This window comes from Equus asinus, chromosome 25, assembly GCF_041296235.1.
Source record: "Equus asinus isolate D_3611 breed Donkey chromosome 25, EquAss-T2T_v2, whole genome shotgun sequence".
Lineage (NCBI taxonomy): Eukaryota > Metazoa > Chordata > Mammalia > Perissodactyla > Equidae > Equus > Equus asinus.
Window position 1 is genome coordinate 53,143,184 of NC_091814.1, and position 22,567 is coordinate 53,165,750.

At 35.0% G+C, this 22,567-nt stretch overlaps 1 protein-coding gene across 9 annotated transcripts in view; it reads right to left on the reverse strand.

The window, feature by feature from the left end:
• DCAF6 (DDB1 and CUL4 associated factor 6) overlaps positions 1–22,567 on the reverse strand; it is a 147,228-nt gene that overhangs the window by 30,406 nt on the left and 94,255 nt on the right. For all 9 annotated transcript variants that reach the window (XM_070498142.1, XM_070498141.1, XM_070498140.1 and 6 more), the window contains 4 exons: positions 8,797–8,914; positions 4,171–4,286; positions 2,911–2,997; positions 2,349–2,676 (listed from right to left, as the gene is read on the reverse strand). In XM_070498142.1, coding sequence (XP_070354243.1) covers positions 2,349–2,676; positions 2,911–2,997; positions 4,171–4,286; positions 8,797–8,914 — 649 coding nt within the window. The remainder of the gene's footprint in view (positions 1–2,348; positions 2,677–2,910; positions 2,998–4,170; positions 4,287–8,796; positions 8,915–22,567) is intronic.

Genomic DNA, 22,567 nt, shown 5'->3' on the forward strand with positions numbered 1-22,567 from the left:
AGGAGACAGAATATCAAATAATATTTATTAAAAAAAAAAAGCAGGGAAGCAAATGTCAACCCAGAGGTGGTTTCAAATCTGGTTCGAAGCATGAGACTATGAATTCAAGAGAACACACAGGAAGTGGGGTCAGTTCCAGGCTGCTGTCCGGTCATCTCTCCTCCGAAACATCGTGCGTCTAGTTCAGCACCTGGGTCTCTCGGGTCAATGAGGCTATCAGGTGCCAACTGTGTGGCAGATCAAAGGGAGAACCCTTAAAACATATAAATCATCTCCGTATTATGAAAATGATAAAGCTCAACAGAAAGATATTACAATTTCTGGTAATATCCCCAAACTAAGGATAATACACTGCAAAAAATTCTGGATTCTCTTGGACCCATTCTTTCTCCAAATTCACTTTTCTCCTTCATGTTATATTACTGTGTTTTAAAAAAAAATTCTCCTAGGTCTAAAATATACAAAACCTCTGCTTAGCACCTCAGTTTCCTCAGCTGTAAAGCAGGCTTGGTATAAAAGTGTTATAATTAGTCTGGATAGAAAATGCTAAATAATTCTGATTTTTTGCAACTGTCTAATAATACATAATTTCTTATTTAAAGAAACAAACCTTGAAAGTGATATGGTGCATTTTACTAGAAAGTGGATACTTAAATTTTATTTTCAGTTATGACCTTAGTATCATTTTTAGATACCTAAGTACAGAAAAAAACAAGGGCATATGTTCACTTACATAAATAGAAGGCCGTAAATGTACAAGCTTAAAATAATTGCAGAATCTACCTCTCCATCCCGGGTTTGAGAAACCATCAATGTGATTTTCAAATTGTGCTATGCTTGCTAACTTCACCTGCATACATCAACTGGTAATGATATTCTAAGGGACTCCCTCTGGGTATAGAAAGAAATGGAACTAAGTTTTACTTGTCTAAAATATATATTAAGAATGCTGAAGACTAATGTGTGGCAGGTAAAGAGAAGATGTTTGACTAATCTCTAAGTACAAATATAGGGAGAGATTACTTCTTTTACATTTAAAAACAGTGCCATTGGAAAGTAAATACGTTGACTAAATATGACTAAAGGAAGATATACATCCTTTCATAGTTAAGGAAAGGCAGTTTCACTGAACTGCAAGCTACACCGTTCAGCATTTTTACTGGTCCTCTGTCCATCTTTATCACCAGAGCCATTCTTATTGTAATTGCTTTTTAAGTCTAAGAAGCCACACAGAATATCTTGGTTGTCTAATATAGCTATCACTTATTTAGTAATTTCAATGCACAAAAGGTCCTGTGATTGACTGATAGATTTTTTAAAAATTCTTACAATTCTAGATAATTATCACCTCGTTTTATAGATATGGAAACTGAACCTTAATGAGACAGTAAGTAATTTGAATGAGGAAATCTAGCTGGTAAGTGGTAAAACCAGGATGCAAACCCAAGTTATTATGCTTTTGATCATCAGACAATACTGACATTCCTTAATGGTAAATTAATCTATTCATGATATTTTTCACTTGACAGAAATGTCAGAATAGTTTATAAATAGTAGTATATTAAGCACAGAAATATGTGAAATAGTTCTTCACTCCTGTGTAAGCCAGGATTTTAAAGATAAAATTTGATTCTCTGCAAGAGGACAGAACTTACAACGAGATATGATGGCACTAATTGTAGAAATAGTTTTCAAAAAGTATGGAATGCAATATACTTTAAAATATTTATTTTATCTACTAAAAAATAAAATATATCCTTATGATCACATAAAATGAAAAATGGGAAAATATATGAACATGCTGGCAATTCAATTTTATTGTAGTTACAATATTTGTTATTTGGTGTGATTTTGCATTTTCTAAATTGAGTTGCTAAGTTTAACAGAAATCAAAGAAAAACATGTTCTCACAAAAACAGAACTATCATCACACTACCTTGATGCAGAGACCATTAGAAAAGCAGAAAAACAGAACATTAAAAAAAACAGAAAACTGATAGAGGCCAGGATGTCTGCAGAGCAATCTGATGGCTAAATATAACTCTGACTTCATTAATAATCTGTTGGTCATTCCCAACAGTCCTTTCTCTTACTCTGTGAATTGAGGAGCAAGCCTCAGTGCTGGAGATACAGAGCAATGAGACCTTTTATTTCCCTCTTAATGCAGTTTGTTCAAAGAATGTAATATGTGAAACTATTTACAGTTTAAAACATTCTGTGAGTTTATACGACTGAGACCCCCTTAGAGGAAGCAACTGTCAAAAATGGAGAGACTCTTTTATGTGATTTCAAACAAAGCCTTGTAAATTGTATTTTTCATAGTTCATGTTAATTAAAAATTTACCAACCTATCACCAGGTCCTGCTCGATACCTTGCACCTGGGATCAGGACTGGGTCATCATCACTGTCATCTGTGTCCTGGAGAGCAGAGTCCCTGGCTGATGTTTCCTCATGAGCCAAAGGCCCAACGGCTTCTGTTTGTGACTGAGGCTCGGGATTGGTGGTATGCTGATTGGCAGCACTCTCAGTGCTAGTTTGATCTGAAGTTCCTGGTTCCTTGCCTTTCTCAGACAAAGTGGATTCTTCTGGAACCCCACAAGGGCTATCAAGATGAAAGTCATTCCTTTCTCCTGAGCTGGAATCCAATGGCTCAGATGTGAATTTGTCTGATTGTGCTGTCAGAAAATAAAGTAGTAACAGTTGGTCACGTCTGCAACATTAATTATTTAATCTAATTTCAAAGCTGACACAGACATGTTCTAATATAGTCTAATTCCCCCATACAGAGAGGAAAATTCCAGAATACATCTATTTGGAAGTGGTCTTTAAAAACTGTGGGGAGACTAACATAGATTAACGCGTATTTTCCCATATGAAGCAAAGTATTTAAAGAGCACAAGACAACTCACCTATGTCTACACGGTCCTGAACTATGTTTTCTGCAGATGTACCTTCCTGGTGTGTTGTCACATCCTCTGATGATTCCTCAGGAGCTTCTGGGAAATAAACCAAATTACGATTCAATCCAAATTTTTCTAGAAAAATAAACACCAACTTAATACGTCAGCTTTCCTATGCTTGAGTAGTTCTTAAGCCTTTTTTGGGTCATAGAAATTTTTAACACTCAGATAAAACCTCCACCCAGTGTAATGCAAATATGGATGTACAGACAAAACTGTACAAATGCTATCAGGAAGGGCCGTGCAGTTCTGCCCACTGACTCTGCCCAAAGCCCAGGGACCTTCATGAACTCCATGTGAAAAACCTCTGCATTAGATATCCCTCACAGCTGACATCATTTGATCTTGCTTTTTCTAAACTTCACAAAATCTAAACTTAAAACTGAGTATTTTTCTGCCCCTTCATCATGCATGTGGTATAATCTGCACCATCACGAACAAACAGGAAAGCTGACTCTACCAGAAATTCTGTTTGTCCATTGAAAATATTTATTTGTGAGATTTAACTCCAAGACCCATGAAGGATCAGGTTTTTTTGCTCCTAACTGGACAGTTGCTTACCAGACAGTTCGTCTTACACATATTTAATTCTTATTTATATTTATTCTGTTATATTGAGGTATCTATTCACTGAATAAGAAACAGAATTCATCTGTTCCTTCATTTATCAAGTATCTATTGAAAATCTACTGTGTTCCAGGCTCTGTGCTTGACACTACATTTTATATAATGGTCACATAAAAATATTCTAGGAAAGAGTTCTGAAAAATCCCCTAAATGGCACTTACTCTATGAAATAGAATTCACTCATAACCTGTTTAGATTTGATTCCTTTTTTTCCCCTGCATAAACCACTTATACTCTTTGAAAAAATCAAGACAGATACTGTGAATTTCACTCTAGGTATAAAAACAGCAAAGATAATTCAAACTAACATTTACAGCTCACATACTTTCAGTACAATGGTCACCCATCCTGGCCATTGTGGCCACAGAGGAAAACTGTGCTTCACTGCAACTCCTCATCTTAAATGCTTAAGGTCCCTACCTTCTGCATCTGCTGTTTGTTTATCAATAGTAAAAGCTGCACTACAGAGGCAAGAGTAATCTATTAAAAACAAGAAACAAGACTGCAGCATTGAGGGAAGAGAAAAACAGGTGGCCATCCAACACTGGGGTTTTGTAACGACAAAGCAGAGTAAGCCCTTACTTGTCTCACTCTCTCCTCCTGGGGGCTGCACTGAGCTCTGTGAGACCAAGGATTCCTCTTCACCCTCAGATTTGCAGTGGCTCCCATTTCCTCTAGAACTTGAGGCAGTACTGCTCCTATCATCAAAACAAGATAAGTGGTTCCATAAAGCAGTTAATAAATATGAACTTTTAGGATAAGTTTTGTATTTTATAACTAAAGAAGTAGATCAAAAACATTCAGACTACAAATAAACCGCAGGATTACCTTAATAGTACTTGCAAAACATCACTTTCAATAATCAAGGTGGACTACTCTAATCCACTTTAATCTTAAAAAAGAGATTTAAAAACACGAAAGGATAGCTTCTTCCCTGTTTGGATTCTTCTATGATCTCGTATACATTTCTACACATCTCTCTACTGAATTTTAACTTAATCACATTGTCTCTCTTCTTGTCCTCACTCCAGATGGTGCACCGTATCCAAATTCTTAATGGTTTTACAGACTTTGATCATATGTCCTTTTAGACTTTGTTGTTCTACACTATTTTTTAAATTAATACTTGAAAAGAGGCCTCGACATTTCTTTGGTCTTTTGAATTGCCCAGTGGATCACTTCCAGTTCTGGATTGTTGCTCAAATACGGCAGGTGAATGAGCACCACAGTTTTGCAGAAGGATAGGATAACGTTTTCTGTTTTAGTTTTAATACCCACCTGATAATGACCATAATTCTGTTAGAATTTTTGGCTAGAGCAGAAGACTAGACCAATTTAAATAGATAATTTTCAATGAATATTCTGTGACAAATCATGGCATTACATATGTGTAAGGAGGGGATTGAGTGGGAAAGAAAATAGAGGAAAATGTGTAGCAATCTGACTAAGATTAGAAGTAAATTCACAGAAATGCAACAATTTCTTAAATTTAGAATAAACATGAACAAGAAATAAGAGTTACAGTAACTTAAAAAACGTTAATTATAGACAAATAGCAGTGACTCAATAAACAATGCAAATTATCGTGGACTTTCTGCCAAGATTTTATGAAAACTCTTTTAGGCTAATTGCAGAAGTTGATTCTTTTTTAAAAAGGACATCCAAGTGTAATATGATATTCTAAAAAAAGAATGTATTTACATATGCAGATATATGCAAAGAAAAATGTCAGAAAGAAGATGTGCCCATCTTAAGTGTCATCTCAGTAGAATTACTGCAAGTCATTTTTTCATGCTTTTCTCTAGATTCTGAATGTTTTTGCAATTACTATATATTTTTTTTAACCAGAAAGAAACATATAGGAATTTTGGTAAACAGAGGCCAATGTGATACATAAATCTTTTTTTTTCCATTGAGAAAGCTATGATACAGGCATCAATAAAATGCTCAGTGTGTAACAGTTATGATATTTAAAACACTATGGTACTGATATAGGAACAGAGAGCCATTAGTAGAAAAGACAAAGTAACCAAGTAAATATATTTAGCATATGTTAATATGGCATTTTAAATCACAGAGAGATGAACAAATTGTTCAATAAATGGTACTGGGACAAAGGAACAGCCATGTGGAAAAATTAAGCTTAGCTCTATATTACACTTTATGGTAAAATAAACTGTAAAAGGATTAAACATAGAATTTTGTATATAAAATCATAGTGATACAAGAGGAAAATTCACAAAGAAACCTTTCCCCTAATCCTGGGAAGGACAAGGCTTTTCTAAGCAGGAGCTCACAGGCTGAAACCATAAAGCAAAACTATCGTAAGTAAACTGAAAGACAAACAACAAACTGGGAAAAATACTTGCAACAAATGAAAGACAAACAGTATTATCCTCACTTAATTCTATAATAAATAAATAGCTCTCATAAATCAACAAGAATAAGATAAAGACCACAGCAGAAAACTGGGCAAAGGATTTGAAAGGCAATTTACAAAAGATGATAATTGTAGCTAACAATTATTTAGGGCCTATCATGTGCCAGTCAATGTGCTAAGTGCTATGTACTTTTTCTGCATGATCTATTAAATCTTCCCAACAATCACTGAAGTAGGTTCTATTAAATATGCCCATTTTCAAGTGAGAAAACTGAGATTTAAAAAGTTTCAACAGCTCGTCAAGTTCAGAGTCCCAGCTCTTAGTCAGTGTGCTCTACTGTCATCAAAGAAACTAAAATAAAAGCAAGACATCACACCAGCAGAGATGAAAAAGACTGCATACTTTTTTGATTTTTTTTTACAGTGAATACTGAGTACTCATAATCAGAAAAAAGTTAATGACTGTTTTGATAAAGAAATAAGAAACTAGTGAATGAGAGAATGTAACTTATGGTCAGTTTTTAGAGAAGGAAAAGTGGCATTCAAAAGAAAAGTGAGACTGAAGATTTTTTCTAAAACTTGCTCAGATGAGATTCTTTATAAGAAATCAGCCCCTTCTACACAGAAACATGAGACTAGAATAGAAAAGACATAAAAGAATAAGTATGACAATCTTCTATGATCTCAAATTATGTATTAAGAAAAAGGACCAAAGATATCATGATTTTAAAATGTTGAGGTCAAACACTAGGGCTCATAAAGAAATTTTATGGACTACACCTTCAAATATATACCTAGAATCCAATCACTTCTTACCACCTCCACTGCTCCCACCCTGGTCCAAGACACCACCACCTCTCACCTTGCTTACTGCCACAGCCTTTTAAGTGGGCTCCCAGCTTCTACCTATGGAGTATCCTATACACAGCAACCAGAGTTAGCCTTAAGCTTTTACACATCCTCCTTACTTCCTTGGCTGACCCTCTCTGCTACTACTCTTTCCTTTGTTCACTCCACTCCAGCTATACTGTTTGCTTAAAGATCCTTGAACACATTAGGTCTGCTCCAGCTTCAGAGCCTTTGCACTGGCTTCCTCTCTGTCTAGAATGCTCTTCCCCCAGGTATCTGCATAGCTCACTCCTTAATCTTCAAGATTTTGTCCAAATGTCATCTTCCCAATGATGCCTACCCATTCCCTAGGTCTCCCAATCACCCTCACCTGCTCTATTTTCTTCCACAGCACTCAGTACCTTCTAAGATACTCAACAACTCACTTATCTGTATGTTTATTGTCTGTTTCCTCCACCCAGAATGTAAGCTCCAAGAGGGCAGGGATTTTTTGTCTACTTTTTTCACTGATGTATTCCCAGTGTCTAGGATAGCTATGGAACATAGAAAGTCTTCAATAATACTTGAAAATCCTACTTAAAGATTTTAATATAAAATACATACACACATAAACACAAATGGAAACCAGTGAATTGGAATAAATAATATTAACATCATATATCAACATATAATTAATTATATATTAATAAACAATATATAACTATATTATATATTGTTTATATTATTATATATTATGCTAATATATAATTATTATATTAATATACAATTAACTATGTTAATATATTAATTATAAAGAATTATCTTATAAATGATTAATACAATTACTATGTTAATACATATTAATATACAATTATACATTAAGATTATATTATCTATATATTAAGTAATATTAATATAGTAATAGTAATAAATTTAAATAAAAATTTTTGGAATCCGTCTCAAGCAAAAGGCCATGAGACAGTGGGAAAAAATATAAGAAGCTCACATAACTTGATTTTTTTAAATGTAAGATTTAACTAGATTAATGAGCAATAAGTACAATCAGAAATGTCATTAAAGCGAATCTATACAACCATTAAATAAATATAAAGTTCAACTTTACTAGCAATCAATTAAACAAAAGTAATTTAAAACCAAGTGTATAACCTAAAAATAAATGAATATATTGAACACTGGCCTGGAGACAGCAAAATGTGTACTTTCATATGCTGCTGGTAGAAATGTAATGACAGAAGATCCTTTTGAAAATAATTTGGCAATATTTTTTGACCTAGATATAGTTCATTTCTGGGAGTATATCTTAAATCAATAATCTTAAAGGTAGAAAAAGCTTGTAAACGAAGATATTCATTATAGCCCTTTTTGGTTAAAAACAAAAGGTAAACAAATTCACTGCCCAATTAAAGGGAAATGGTTAAGTGAAGTATGGTACATCCACTTGATGGAATATTATATAGCTAGTAAAATAATATTTATGAAAACTAACTTGTAGTGTAGGAATATTTATTTTAAGTCAAATAAATGCAGGCAGGAATAGAGTATATTCAGTACGACTAAATTATGCTTTAAAATTCAAAACAAAAATCATATATATATATACATATATATTTATATACACCAAAACTGCAAAAAGCTCCAATGTTACCTTTGTTCTTTTTGCACTAACGGTCTTTAGGTGATTAATTATTTTTACCTTTCGTATTTTCTATCAGAACTACTCTCCCAGGACCAGCAATATCAGCACCACCTGGGAAGTTTTTAGAAAAGCAAGTTCTGACCCCACCCCAAGCTGAACTCTGAGAGTGGGGCCCTGTAATCTGTGTTCTAACAAGCTCTCCAAGTGATTCTGAAGCATGCTAAAGTTTGAGAACCAACATATTACAGCAAAACAAACCATAAAGATGAGGAAGTGCTAAAAATAATATCTAATACAATCCTACAAAATGGCTAAGAACATCTTTACAAAAACATTAACTTACCATTCATCTGTAAAGTTCAGTTTTATTGTGCTTGTAGTTGTTCCTTCTGTGCTGTAGTGCAAACTTAAAACTGGTTCACCTGTCCCTGGTTTGGGACTCAGCTTTTCATTATTGTTATCTGAAAATTGTGTTTAAAACATTTGAAAAAGTCTCTGAAACCGATAAAAAGATGACATTTCCTAAAACTTATAAAACTTAAATTAGGTTGTCCTTCTCATAATTCTTTCTCACATCTGTTAAGGCTTTCACTTAAAGTTCAAAGGCACGTGTTACAGAAACACTCACATTTCAAAGTGGCATTGCATCAAACTCTAGCTTTGTGTACACGACTCCCTTTGACTCAGATGGAAATCACACACATTTGAAAACCATATTTAGTTGTTAGGAAATCAAAGAATATTAACATGCAATGACATACATTAGAAACTTGTACTTCTATTTAATGAAATGCTCATGATTTTAATTCTTCAGTTGCTAGAGTATTAAGAATAACTAACATTGGCTCCTTCAGAAACACTGAGAAGATGCAACGGCTCCGAAAGAAGTTGTTCGGTAAAAACTTTGCTACAATTAAATGCTATCAAATTCTTTCTGTTCTTTCAAATGCATAGACTTAGAATCTAGGGAGGGATTACAGCCTGCATTCTATTGGGAGTGGAGGAGAAGAAAATTTACTGTGCTTTTTTATTTTCTAAAACTTTTTGTTATAGGATCATATATTTTGGTATATTTCTTTTCCTCCTCCTGACTAATCTTGCAAGAAATTTGTTTACTACATTATGGAAATGGCAATTTCACCTTAAGAGTCTACAGGTGATGTCCATGATATATACCTCTATCTCAACATACAAAATATTTGTAAAATAGCAAATAAAATCAGGAAACTCTATAGAAATTGATACAGATGACTTCAAAGTCACCCCTCCCCCCCACAAAAGAGGACATGGATATTCAAAGACAAAATTAACTAAGAGCTTTAAAATTTTTTCCTTTTATGATGAATAACAGCTTGGGGGAACATGAAAATACAGAGGGAGTAGAAATTCCTATATAATCAAACATGTAACATTTCTGCCAGCTGCTTGCAGAAAGAAAACTTTTCTGTGACATAATTGTTTTCTTGATACCAGTTGAAGGGCTGATATAGTAGTACTGAAGAAAAGCTTTCTATCTTGAAAAAAAACAACAAAAGCATTAACAATTTAATAAAACCACAATTCCTCAAGCTTTGTGGGCATTAGGTCCACTCTATATTGCAAGGAAGGACTTCTATCTTTTTTGCATTCCTCTTGAAGATGTTGGAGACTTATTAAAGAGAATCTTAAAGAGAGCAGAACTCTGCTCTCCTTCCACCCTATGATAGGACAATTAATGACTTCAAACACAGAACTGCAGAACAGAGGAAAAAGGATTTCCTCCAAGAGATGAGAAGTCAAGCTGATGATAAAACTCAGGAGTGTCCCTTTACATCTGCACTTCTAACTAATGAGAAACCCTCTCCTATAACATTAATCACTATTTGAAAATAAAAGTATGAAAGAATTATAAAGCTGGCCTCCCAATGGTAAAATCACTTTGTTTCTGTACTACTTTTGTAATGACTATGCCCTTGATAGAAACAGCTGCTGCAAATAAATTAACAATCCATTACAACACTCAAAGATTCAGTATTAGATTCAGTGTTTTAGAGGAGGTATTTTACCAAATGGCATTCTGATAAAATAACTGAATTCACAGACCTTCAGCATACATGAAATTATCAAGAGAAGAACTTTTAAAATATCTGCCCCACCCTTAACCATCTTTGAAAAATTTGCTGTTTGTTAGTTATTTGTCCACATACAGTTTCCCTTTATTTTTTAGTTATGTTGCTGAAATTTTGGTCCCACTGAGGCAAGTCACGGTCATCTTTAGGCATGTGGAATTGGTGAGGAGAGACAGCTGAAAGATTCGAGGATCAAGGAAACTAATAGGCAGAGCTTGCGCTAGTTCTTTCATTCTCTCTCATAACACTATAAAGTGCTGTGTTCTTTATTTTTATTTTAAAGTAAACAAACAGAAAACAAAGCAGATGTGAGAGAACTGCAGGACTGAATTTCTTACATCTAACTAGGTTATAGAAGCGTAAGTTATAAGAAGCCTTGTGGAATTTAAATGCTATATCAGAACTTTCCTTTGGAGGAAAATTAAAGAGACAGTTATAGGTACTTGCATGCCATGACTACAGGAATATAGTAAACAAAGGGCAGTTAAAAGGTCAGAATTTAAATGTACACAGCTCTTATTTAAATTTATATAGCACCCCCACCCCCCAAAAGCAAGAAGCTTCTTGAGAAGATCACTGTTAATTAAAATCTTATTCCCTATGGTACCTACTACAAAGTTATTTAATCTCTCATGAATATGATCTATATATTGTAAACCACATAAAGCATAGTAGTATTCCTGTAATTTATAAAGTGACTATAGTTGACAGAATTTGTTCAATTAAGTTGTTAATGAACTCACCAGCCCTGTGCACAACTGGCCCATCACTATATAACAGAATACACTCTTCTGTTAGCTACAAGAACTTCAGAGCCTGAGTCTGGTTATCTCCTTGTAGGCTGCACATAAAGAAAGAGTGTCTCTGGCAGAAAAGCTACACAACGCAGAGCGCAGTTCCTTCAACTGAGGTATCAATGAGCATGTATCTCCAAGGTTTAGAATTCTGCTCCTAGCCTTGTGCCCTTCCACTCTTCCTAGTTTAATACTCCTCTTCTGGAGCATATACAACTTATCGGGTGGAATCTTCTCAGAAATGTAGATCCCTGAATTACTAGTGAATTAATTCACAATTTGTTTTTGATAAAATGCATATTTTAAGCTACAAATGTCTAAGAAAAATCTACTTTAAAAAACTAAAAAATTAAATGTTTTATTTTTACTTTATTTGAAAAAACATTTGTAGCCATTTTAATTTCCGTAACTTGCTCTATTTGTTAGAAGTTGGATCAGCAAACACATTCTAAAAACTGTAATATTCAAACCTTTACGTATATAATGCACAAATACATATTACTGAAATATTATGCTTAACAAGGAGAGATTTTAACTTAAGAGCCTTAGAGTTTGAACTTCACCTAAACACACAAATGACTTTATTTAGAAAGCACCATCATAAGTAAAATTTATTGAGCATCACTATGTTCCAGGATATATATTAAAAAAAAAAAGATACATAAAGATTTTCTTTTCCCTTTTTCTCCCCAAAGACCCCTGGTACATAGTTGCATATTTTTATTTGTGGGTCCTTCTAGTTTTAGCATGTAGGATGCCGCCTCGGCATGGCCTGATGAGCGGTGCCATGTCTGTGGCCAGGACTCGAACCGGCAAAACCCTGGGCCGCCGAAGCGGAGCGCTGCGAACTTAACCACTCAGCCACGGGGCAGCCCCTGTATCCTTTTTTAAACCTTTGTAGTTCCTATATTATCATCTTCATTTTACAGATGATGAAACTGATAATGAGCTAGATTTTTTTTCTCTAGTTATCAAGGTTTCCTTCTATATGAAGTTCCTACTTACTATACTGTCTTGGAAATAACTTGAATACAAAGTAGAAAATAAGACTTCTTAAATAAATAACTATTTTCATTAAGAAATATCAATTATTGGTGTTGTTATTCCTTGGAAACGATGCATAATTCCTCTCAGCAACATTAATATAAGTGATAAAAGTTCTGGTAGCCCAAACTGTCACTTTGGAAACCACGACAGATCTTCTTCCAGGACACTTGGGGACTCAACTGTTCCTTCTTCTCAAAACATTATAGGACAAGAAAATTAATTAAACTGTGGTACACTCAGCACAAGGGCAGTGTAGTGGGGAAAAAAATCACTTTTAACTTCTCCAACAATGCTGTTTTTAGATGGCCATTCTATATTACTTAGTAATTATAATTATTAAAAACAACTGATGTTAGTAGCTTGGCGTGGTCTCTATCAAGGCAAACTACCACCTATTTAAAACACATGCTTCAGAAGTACAGTAATAACATAAAAATCAAGACAATATACTGTCAAAGACTTCATTTTTCAGGGTTAGAAGTGAATAGTCAATAACATGAGAGTCTGGAAACTAAATTTAAAATATCCTTTCCAGAAATGGTATAAGAGCCCTTTCAGGTTAGTACATTGGCTCAGAAAAAAATTTCAGACTGTGTTGAAATATAATTTGAAAGCAGTTTCTTTCAATTTTTAATCAGGTATCTTCAAAGCCTTTCACAAAAGAACCACAAAGTAACGTGTTTTGGGTAATGCATATGTTTTCAAACTATTTAATCTGGACTTTCACCAAGAAATTATAATTATTTGTGGTTCCAAAAAACATGCTTGAAGACATACAAAAAAATTGTGTGCTAACAGTAGTACAAAATATGCTATCATGGTAACTAGGTTTGTATATCATCTAAATATTGATATGGCTGTTTGGACTTTAGCTGGGATAACCCCAGAGACCTAGCCTATGTGTGTGTTTAAAGAAAGTATTCAAAGTGAATATTAACTAGAATATGGTCACAATAATTTGTGTAGAACCCTATGCCCAACATCCTCTCTGCTTTTATAACTGTACAATCATACGTTCATCACCTATCATAGCCAGACAACCTGTGAATCATATAGAAATAATGTATTCTTCAAAGGGATTTTCTGTTATACAATGAACTTGTTAAAATTTCTCATTCCATTATGCCAAATGATTAAAAAAATCAAATCTAAAAGGAAACAAAATATATGGTGGAATTCTCTGAAAAAATGTAGACATGTCAATGATAAAGTTCCACTCTCTCAACAAATTTTCCACCCCAATTTACTTGGCTTACATAGAAGAAAAGGCAAATTTCTCAAGTATCGTTTCTAAACCAATGCAAACTTTCCATTTTTATAGGTCAGGAATCTTTAACTTTTCTGCAGACCTCAGACTACTAGATACTCAGTTCTTACAATCATTTGTATAAGGAGGCATATTCTGATTCAAAGTGGAGAACCTGTTTCTAGTAGATTCTTAACAGAGAACACCTATCTATCATATAGATCTGTGAGGCAAGATGTTTTATTCTAAAAACGAGTGTTCTCATGAGTGAAATCTGACTATATCAAAGTTAACTATTTTATGAAAGTCAAAACCATTCAAAGTGCAACTTTAGTACTGAATAAATCGGGAAATCTCTCCCATATAATCTATTATTAGTCAAATTTTCTTCCTGGCAATGAAAACTCAACCTCTATGTCAATTATAATAATTTTAATCCAAGAACTTTTTTCACGACATAACCCAGAAATGTGAATTGAACTTAAACACGGGGTTAGGAGGCACGTCAATCCAGACCGTGCCTTGTTCCACATTCCCAAAGATGCTGACAGTTCGGGGGGAAACGCAGGAGTCATTTTACCTATGCTACCAAGGCTCTCCTCCCCACTACTCCACAACTATTAGCCTTGTATCCCTCTGTTCATAAAAGTCTCCTATTCCTATTTCACTTGCAGTCTCGAGGGAGAACAGATAGGAAGAAAGTAGGTAAGGATGTCCAGCCCACGTGGTGCCTAAGCCCTGCCGAAATCCTCATTCAGTATTTCTCTTTTCATGACTGTTTCTTCAGGTAGATTCTCTTTTAAAAAATCAAACCTGGGCCAGCCCCAGCTGCCTAGCGGTTAAGTTTGGTGCGCTCCTCTTCAGTGGCCCAGATTCAGTTCCCTACACTGCTCTGTTTGTGGCCATGGTGTGCTGGTGGACTACATACCAAAAAATAGAAGTGTGGCACGGATGTTAGCTCAGGGCAAATCTTCCTCAGCAAAAACAAAAAGAAACCTGTCTGCCATGCACTAACTATATAGGTTAATGAATATATTAAAAAGTGACTCCCAGAGGAAAATGAACAGATGAGGTAGACAGCTTAGGAGAACACTCTCATTAACCGCTGTTCCCTCCAGCTACTGTCCTCCTCACTTACTGTTTTGAAACGCTTTTCTTACTTCTCATCTCCATTTCTTCATCTGCTACTCTGGTCTGGCTGGCCTCTTTCTCTCTGAGTCCAGTGAAACTCTCAGTGAGATCAGTCACCCCGTGCTGGCCAACCTCGTGGTGAGTTTCAGAGCACGCTTCCATGCCTCTCAGCAGCACTGACAGACAGCTCCCTCGTGTTGAACCGTCTCTTCTCTGGTCTCATGACGCCATGCTGCTCCACTCTGCCTTCTCCTTCTCAGTCTCCTTTACCAGCTCTCCTCTAGTAAAATCTTTTTTCTGGAATTCTTCTCATTTTCTTTGAGATGTTTTAGATATTCCACTCCCTCCTCTCACTTTTTACTTTTCTCTTGGTTGATTTAATCTACTTTCATGGCTTCAATCACATCTATATGCAGAAAATTCCCCAATTTACTTCTCTAGCTCTGACATCTTTTCTAAGCTCCACAACCGGACAGTCAACTGCCCAGACTTTTCCACTTGGGTGTCTCACACAGATCACTCAAATTCAACACACTCAGAACCAAGCTCGTGATTCCACCTCCTTCTACACGTCCCCTCCCACATCTTCTTCCTTTTCCAGGGTTACCTATCTAAGGAAGAGCCACCCACTTAATTGTGCTCAATCCAAACTTGGGAGTTACCCTTGCAGCAGTTAGAAATGTCACCTGCTAATCTCCATCAGGACCTCCCTCAAACCACCACAAATAGATGTATAATCTAAGTAAAAACACTGTATTTACTATATGAAAGCAGATTCAAGACACACGTCCCGGTCTTGCTCCCTCCAACCAGACTCCATTACTAAACCATCCCCACATAAAAATTCCAGAGTTGTTACTGCAATTTATGCTCTGGACTCCTCCCTTGATGCCTTGCCTCATGCAATCTATCATGAAATCCTGTTCATTCTACATCCTAAATATTTCTTGAATCTCTTCAGTCTCCCATCTCTCCTATGTTACTTCTCTCATGGGGTCAAAATTATTACTAGGAGAACCTCCTAATCAATTCTCCATACTCTATTCAGAATAAACCAGATCAGGCCATACTCCCTATTTTAAATCCTTCATTAGCTTCCTACTCTTCCTAAAATAAAACCCAAAACCTTAAAATGTCCAACAGGTCCTTCTCAATCTGGGCCCTACGTACCTCTTGAAGCCTCGGCACACTCCAGCCACAGGGGGACTCTTCTCGTCGTGCTAATGTGATGATTTCAGGGCCTCCACACAGGCTTCCTTTCCTTACTCTCCTTCACCCAACTTACTACACTCACCTTTCAGATCTCAGCTTAAATGTCCTGTCCTCCAGGATGCCTTATTTGGCCCCCTACCAGAAAAGACAAAGACTCACTCTTATATGTTCCCCACTGAACCTTCTAATTTTCTCTTTTATAACATTCATCACACATTTATTTTTTCATCATCTGTCTTTACTGTTGGATGAAGCAAAGCATAGCGCTTATGATCTCAGACGCCAGGGCCAAGCTGCTTGGGTTTGAATCACATTTCTAACACTTAGACATACATACCATGTGTGACCCTAGCCAAGTTTCTCAACCTCTCTTTGCCTCATTTTCCTCATCTGGAAAATGGGGATAATAACAGTACCTGCTGTGTAAGGTTGTGGTGAGGATTAAGTAAATTAACATACAAAAATTGCTCAAAATAATGTCTGGCCCAAAGAAAATGTGAAAAAAGTGTCTATGGTAGTGGTGGTGGTATTATTATTATTAATACTGTATTGTTAATCAGCTAAATGTTCCAAGCACAGGGAGCACTAGCTTTCTTCATTGATGTAGCCTAGTGCTGAGCCCAGAACTTGCCACAAGGTAAAGAGGCGCTTAAATATCAGTTGAATTAATGAAACAGACATACAAATATGGCTCCAGCACTTATTTGATGTGTCCTTACAAATTTCTTGGAGTCTTGGTTTCTTCACCAGCAAAATGAGGATAATATTAGTATTCGCCTCATTAAATTAAAACAAATGAGATAATGCTTGTAAAATTCTTAACAGTGCCAGTCACATATTAAAAACTCAATAAATATCAGTTATTTTCATCATGGACAATTCCAAGTTGGAAAACAATTTAACTGGAGATACAAGTATTGATTTGGTTAACAGGAGAGTGGAACAAGTAAGCATATGCAATAAAAATTAAATAGGGTTTAACTTCCAAAAGATCAAATATATCACTAATTGCAAGAATCTAGACTTAGTATTTGGGAAAAGGAGACTAGTTACTTCATTCTAAGCAACTCAGTGATAATGTGTTCTAAGGAATATAAAAAATTTAGAATGAAGTCTGATTTCACTAACTTTGTTCTCTAGAATTTAAAATACAGTATTTACAGATATATTCCAGTGTGATAAGTACTGAACTGATATTTCCCATTAATATAACAGGCTTCAATCATTATTTAATAAAAATCAGAATTATCAAAGTACATTTAATAGTGATCTAAAATACTACTTGACGTAATCCTGTCAAGATGATATTACTAAAATGAAATTTCAATTTGGCGACAGTGTATAATCTTAAGGGAATACATACTTAATCCATGAAAGGTCCAATATTTCCATTTCCAAACCTACCCTAGCAGAATCAGTAATATGCGTTTCACTGGTTTCTGATCATCCACAAGTCTCTTTCTATAAGTATACATTTATTAACATCAAAAGAAGTCTGCTTAGGTAAAATAATATACAATGAATAGTCAACACTTTTATTTGTAAAGCCTACAAATTAGCATTTATATTTCTTTAAATCTAGAATAGAAAATGAGTGTCTGACACATGCACAATTGCCTATAATCATAAGTTTCAAACTCAGCATTATCAACTTGCACTTATCACTGTAATGAATAAAAAGCAACTGCTTTAGTCATGGCCTAAATTATTTTCTTATATCCTCTCAAAAATTAAATGTTAAGATCATAAGTTTCTTTTGTTGTTGTTTTAATAAAATCAGGGGAAATTGCAGGCCTACATATTTTTAACAGGAAAAATTTATTAGTTTTAATAATATAAATAGGCAAGAGAAATATATGTCAGAAGAGGATTTTTTCCCTTATAATATAGTAAGCATAATATGAAAATCAAAACTACTCATAAAAACATATTGCTCAAATTAAACAACATGCATAACAGACATCATTGTCCTTATTCACATAGTTTCTGATTAGCACAGAAGGGCTGTCAATATGTCTGCACAGAGCCCTAAATTTGGAGAGTACTAGAAAGTATGTTACAACAGGATAAAAACAATGCACATTCTGTACACTTATTTCCCTACCATTTTGTTTCTTAAAAAAGTATTTTGGTCAAAGAAAATAAAAACTATTGAGGCAACCAGGCAGCTGCATTTATGATTCAGAAGGTTTAGACTAAATATGCTTTTGCTTATCAAATGTTGTGCTTTTGTTAAAAATTCAACATAAAAAGCAAAAACACTGATTGCAATCAACCAGTTCAATAATGTGTATATAATTATTGAAAGAAAACAATTTCTTTCAGTGAAGCACACCCACTAAAATTTAGAATTTTTTTTTTTTTTTTTTTGGTGAAGAAGATTCACTCTGAGCTAACGTATGTTGCCAATCTTCCTCTTTTTTTGCTTGAGGAAAATTAGCCCTGAGCTAACACCTGTGCCAATCTTCCTCCATTTTGTATGTGGGTTGCCACCAGAGCATGGCTGATGAGCAGTACACAGGTCTGCGCCCAGGATCTGAACCCACGAAGAGCAGAGCACACTGAACTTAACCACTATGCCATGGGGCCAGCCCCCGTAAAATTTTTATTATTAACATTTTATTCTTGGTAACCCATCCCATATAAAGAAATCTATGAACCACTACAGGAAATTAAATTAAACAACATGTAAAAGTGCCTGGTCACCTAAAAAGTGGTGAATACTGTCAGGTAAATATAAAACTTAATTATCAATTAAAAATACATATATTAGTGTCTCTTTAAAAGTATGAAAAAGAACTTTAAAATATGCTTAACAATCATTAGTCAGAGATATCTTCAGAAAGAAAACTTATTAGATGTACTTTTTCCATTCTGCAGGGTAAAACTTTTCCATTCTGCAGGGTAAAATGGAGAACAAGAGTCTTGACAAAGATTAAAACTTGAAATAATAGCCTATCTGGGTACATCAACTATCCTCCCCTCCCTATACCTTTAACCTCCTCTACAAAGATTCTTTCTCATTCTATAAACAGCTCAGTTTTGAAACTACAACTCCCTTCAAAGACATTACCTTTCTTCTACCTTTTCATTCTTTTTTTCTTGTGACGAAGATTGGCCATGAGCTAACATCTGTGCCAATCTTCCTCTGCTTTATGTGGAGTGCCACCACACCGTGTCTTGACAAGTAGTGTAGGTCTGCACCAGGGATCCAAACCTGTGAACCTGGGCCACTGAAGCAGAGCGCATGAACTTAACCACTGTGCCACTGGGCTGGCCCCTATCTTTTCATTCTTAATTGACTGTACTGAAAAAGTCATCTGTATATATACCAATGTTTCCACTTTTTTTTTAGTCTTTCTCCTCAAACCACTGCTATTTGGCTTCTGCCTCCACCATAGCACTCAAACTGCAATGCCAAAGAAATTGATAATCCACATATTACCAAATTCACAAAACATTTCTTAGTCCTTTTCGTATTTGACGTCATTGCTTCCTGTGGCACTACACACCAGTTCCTTCTCGCACTTTTGTTTTCCCCTGGTTTTGGATATGGCATTCTTTCTGTTCTGCCTATTCCTCTGCTCATTCCTTTTCTGTCTCCTTAGCTAGACCCTTTTCTCTGCTTGCTTCTCATAGTACAGGCTTTCCTCTTTTCACAGACAATCTTATCCACTCCCATGGTATCAACTGCTATCTGTAAACTGACGATTCCTAATTTTTATCTCCTCTCTGGTGACTTCCAGAATCATATAGCCATCCAACTGCCTATGAGAATTCTCCATTTGGATATCCAAAGGTACTTCAAACTCAACATACCAAAAAAATCTCATGTATTTTTTTCCCCTATACCAACTGTTCCTCCTGAAATCCCCATCTTGGTTGACAGTATCACTATCTATTACCCTATCAAGACACCTGGATTATCATTCTCTTATTCATTTTTAACTAATCAGTTTCAAAGTCCCATCTTAAATACTCTTACCTCTTAAATACTTTAAAAATCTGTCCATTCTTCTCACTTCCCACTGCTACTGCCTTAGATTGGATCCATCATCATCTCTCACCTGGACTATGGCAATAGTCCCTTACATCATCTTGCTGTTTTCAATGATACTCCCTTCCAATCAACCATCTATATTGCTGCCAAAATGACTTTTCCAATACGTAAATCTGGTCATGTTTCTCCCAAGATGAAACAATTTCTACAGCATCTCATTGCTTAAGGAATTAATTTATTTACTCATTCATTCAGCAAATACTTTCTGTTTAATGTATAACAGTGTAACAGATACAGTGTTAGGCATTGAGTATATTATAGTCAATGAAAACAACATTTAGAGAATAGGAAGAAAGAAAGCTTATTAAACAAACAATCCCCTAAAGAAATGTATGATTACCAATTTTGACAAATGCAATGAAGGAAAATAGCAGGTCATAAAGAGAAAAAGAGGGAGAACTACTTCAGATTAGGTTAAATTATTTTTGAGAAAGTACTATCTAAATGAGATTTGATAAGTAGAAGTTGCTGAGGGAACAGCATTTCTCGTAGAGGGAATAGCATATACAAGGGAGTTGAGAGGGAAAGGAACTTAGAGCGTTAGAAGAACTCAAAGCAGACGTATTTGGCAAAAGTTTAGTGAGTGAGGGAAGAATGGCCTGAGAGAAGGTCGGAGAGATACAGGCCAGGTCATGTAGGGCTGTGTAAGCCAAGAAATGGATTTAGGTTGTTTTGAAGGGCAAAGGGACACAAAAAATCTTAGGCAGATGAAGGATATGATTAGATTTACATCTTTCAAAGTTCACTCTAGCTGTTGGTAGAGAATAGACTATAGCCTGAGTGGAAGTGAGGAGAACAGCAAAGAGGTTACTGTCAGTCCAGGTGAGAAAGATGGTGGTAGGCAGTTTCTCTTAATTTTTATAGTAGAAGTTCTCTTGAGCTAGTGTAAGCCTGTAATGTGGAAGTCCTTAGTACTTTAAAAGATGTAACCCTGCTGAACAAAAAGCCACGTAAAAGCTCAGAGTTTAATGTATTTGGATATACTGTCCATTAGAAAATTTCTGCTCAGAGGACTCATCTCGAAGTTACATTAATAATGGTCTATTCTGATGCAGTTTCTGCCAAACCTATTCAATATTTGACCTTTTATAGAACATCTCTACTTACACGACTAAAAGGCATATCACACTTTACACAACCAGAAGAACAAAGAACCTCTTGATTTATGCCTCCAAACTAGTCTACCCTAGTAAATGGCATCATTATTCACTCAGCTATCATTGCCAAAAATACGGGAGTTATCCTTTATTCATCTCTTTCTGTCACATCCTGTATCATGCAAATTAAGTACCAACTTAAGTTGAATATAATATTCAATATAATTCTATGGAAATTATTCTATGTAATTAAATAAAATTTGAATCTGGCCACAAACTCTCTGGTAGTCACACTATTTACTTTCATATATCCTTACAAAAAAAGATTATTTGATTAGAGAGTAGTTTTAAACGGAAATACAATATATTATAATATGACACTATAATTGTGTTTTACCTTAATTTTTCTTCACTGTTAATACCTCTACAATAAGTGTTAAAAGATAAAACATGCTTAACTTCTTAGTTATAGAATTCATTTACCAATTCATTCATTCATTCATTCTCAAGAACAGAAAAATCTAAAGCAATACTTGTCATCTTAGTTCTATAAAGAATAATTTAAGATCAGACGTACAGAAGGAGTTTTGTAATTTGTTTTAAAAGTAGTTTCTGAATATTTCTCCCAGAAGATGGTTAAAATTAGATCTATTGGACCAAATAGGTACTTCAGCTATATTTAATTTCCCCAATAGTGTTGACAAATGAGTCATCCTACACATGTAAACTTTCAGTCAACTAAAGCTTATGACCTTATTGCTAAGCTAGTTTTTAATTTTTTGAAAAATATTTGTAAAATCTTTTAGGCGATCATGTCTCTTTTTAAATAAAGAAAAGTGAATATTATTTAAGTTATTCTTGATGACTTAACATTATCTTTCATTATGTCATAATAAATTTAGAATCCTCCAGCAAATTCTGAGGTGAGATAGCAAGGCTGTTTGCCCTAATTCTAAACAGCCTGTTTGCTTATTTACAGTCTTCCTCTTGCCATCCTTCTTTTTAGCTGCCCCTTGTTGTTGTCAGAATATCTCCCTCTACCAATCCCTCTCTGTGCTATACTGGACCTGCTGGTAAGAAAGCCTGATAAATAAGTGATCTGTCTATCTCATCAGGCTCTGCTCAAGGATTTGAGGTTGAGTGTATACCTCTCTTACTTCAAAAAGAGCAAGTGGACACAGTGGAAGCTATTTTCTCTCCTGCTTGATGGCTTTGGAGCTTAACTCTAGGTTAACTCTATATAATTTTATGATAGATACCTAGAATAAAAAAATGGATATAGCTTACATCCATTACAATATTGTTATAGGAAGAGAATACAAAGTTGGCATAAAGAGTCAAAGGTAGAAATTAACTTAGCTTACACAGAAAATAATTTGTATAGGCCAAGAAGGCCCTTTGTGCACAATACCACCTACA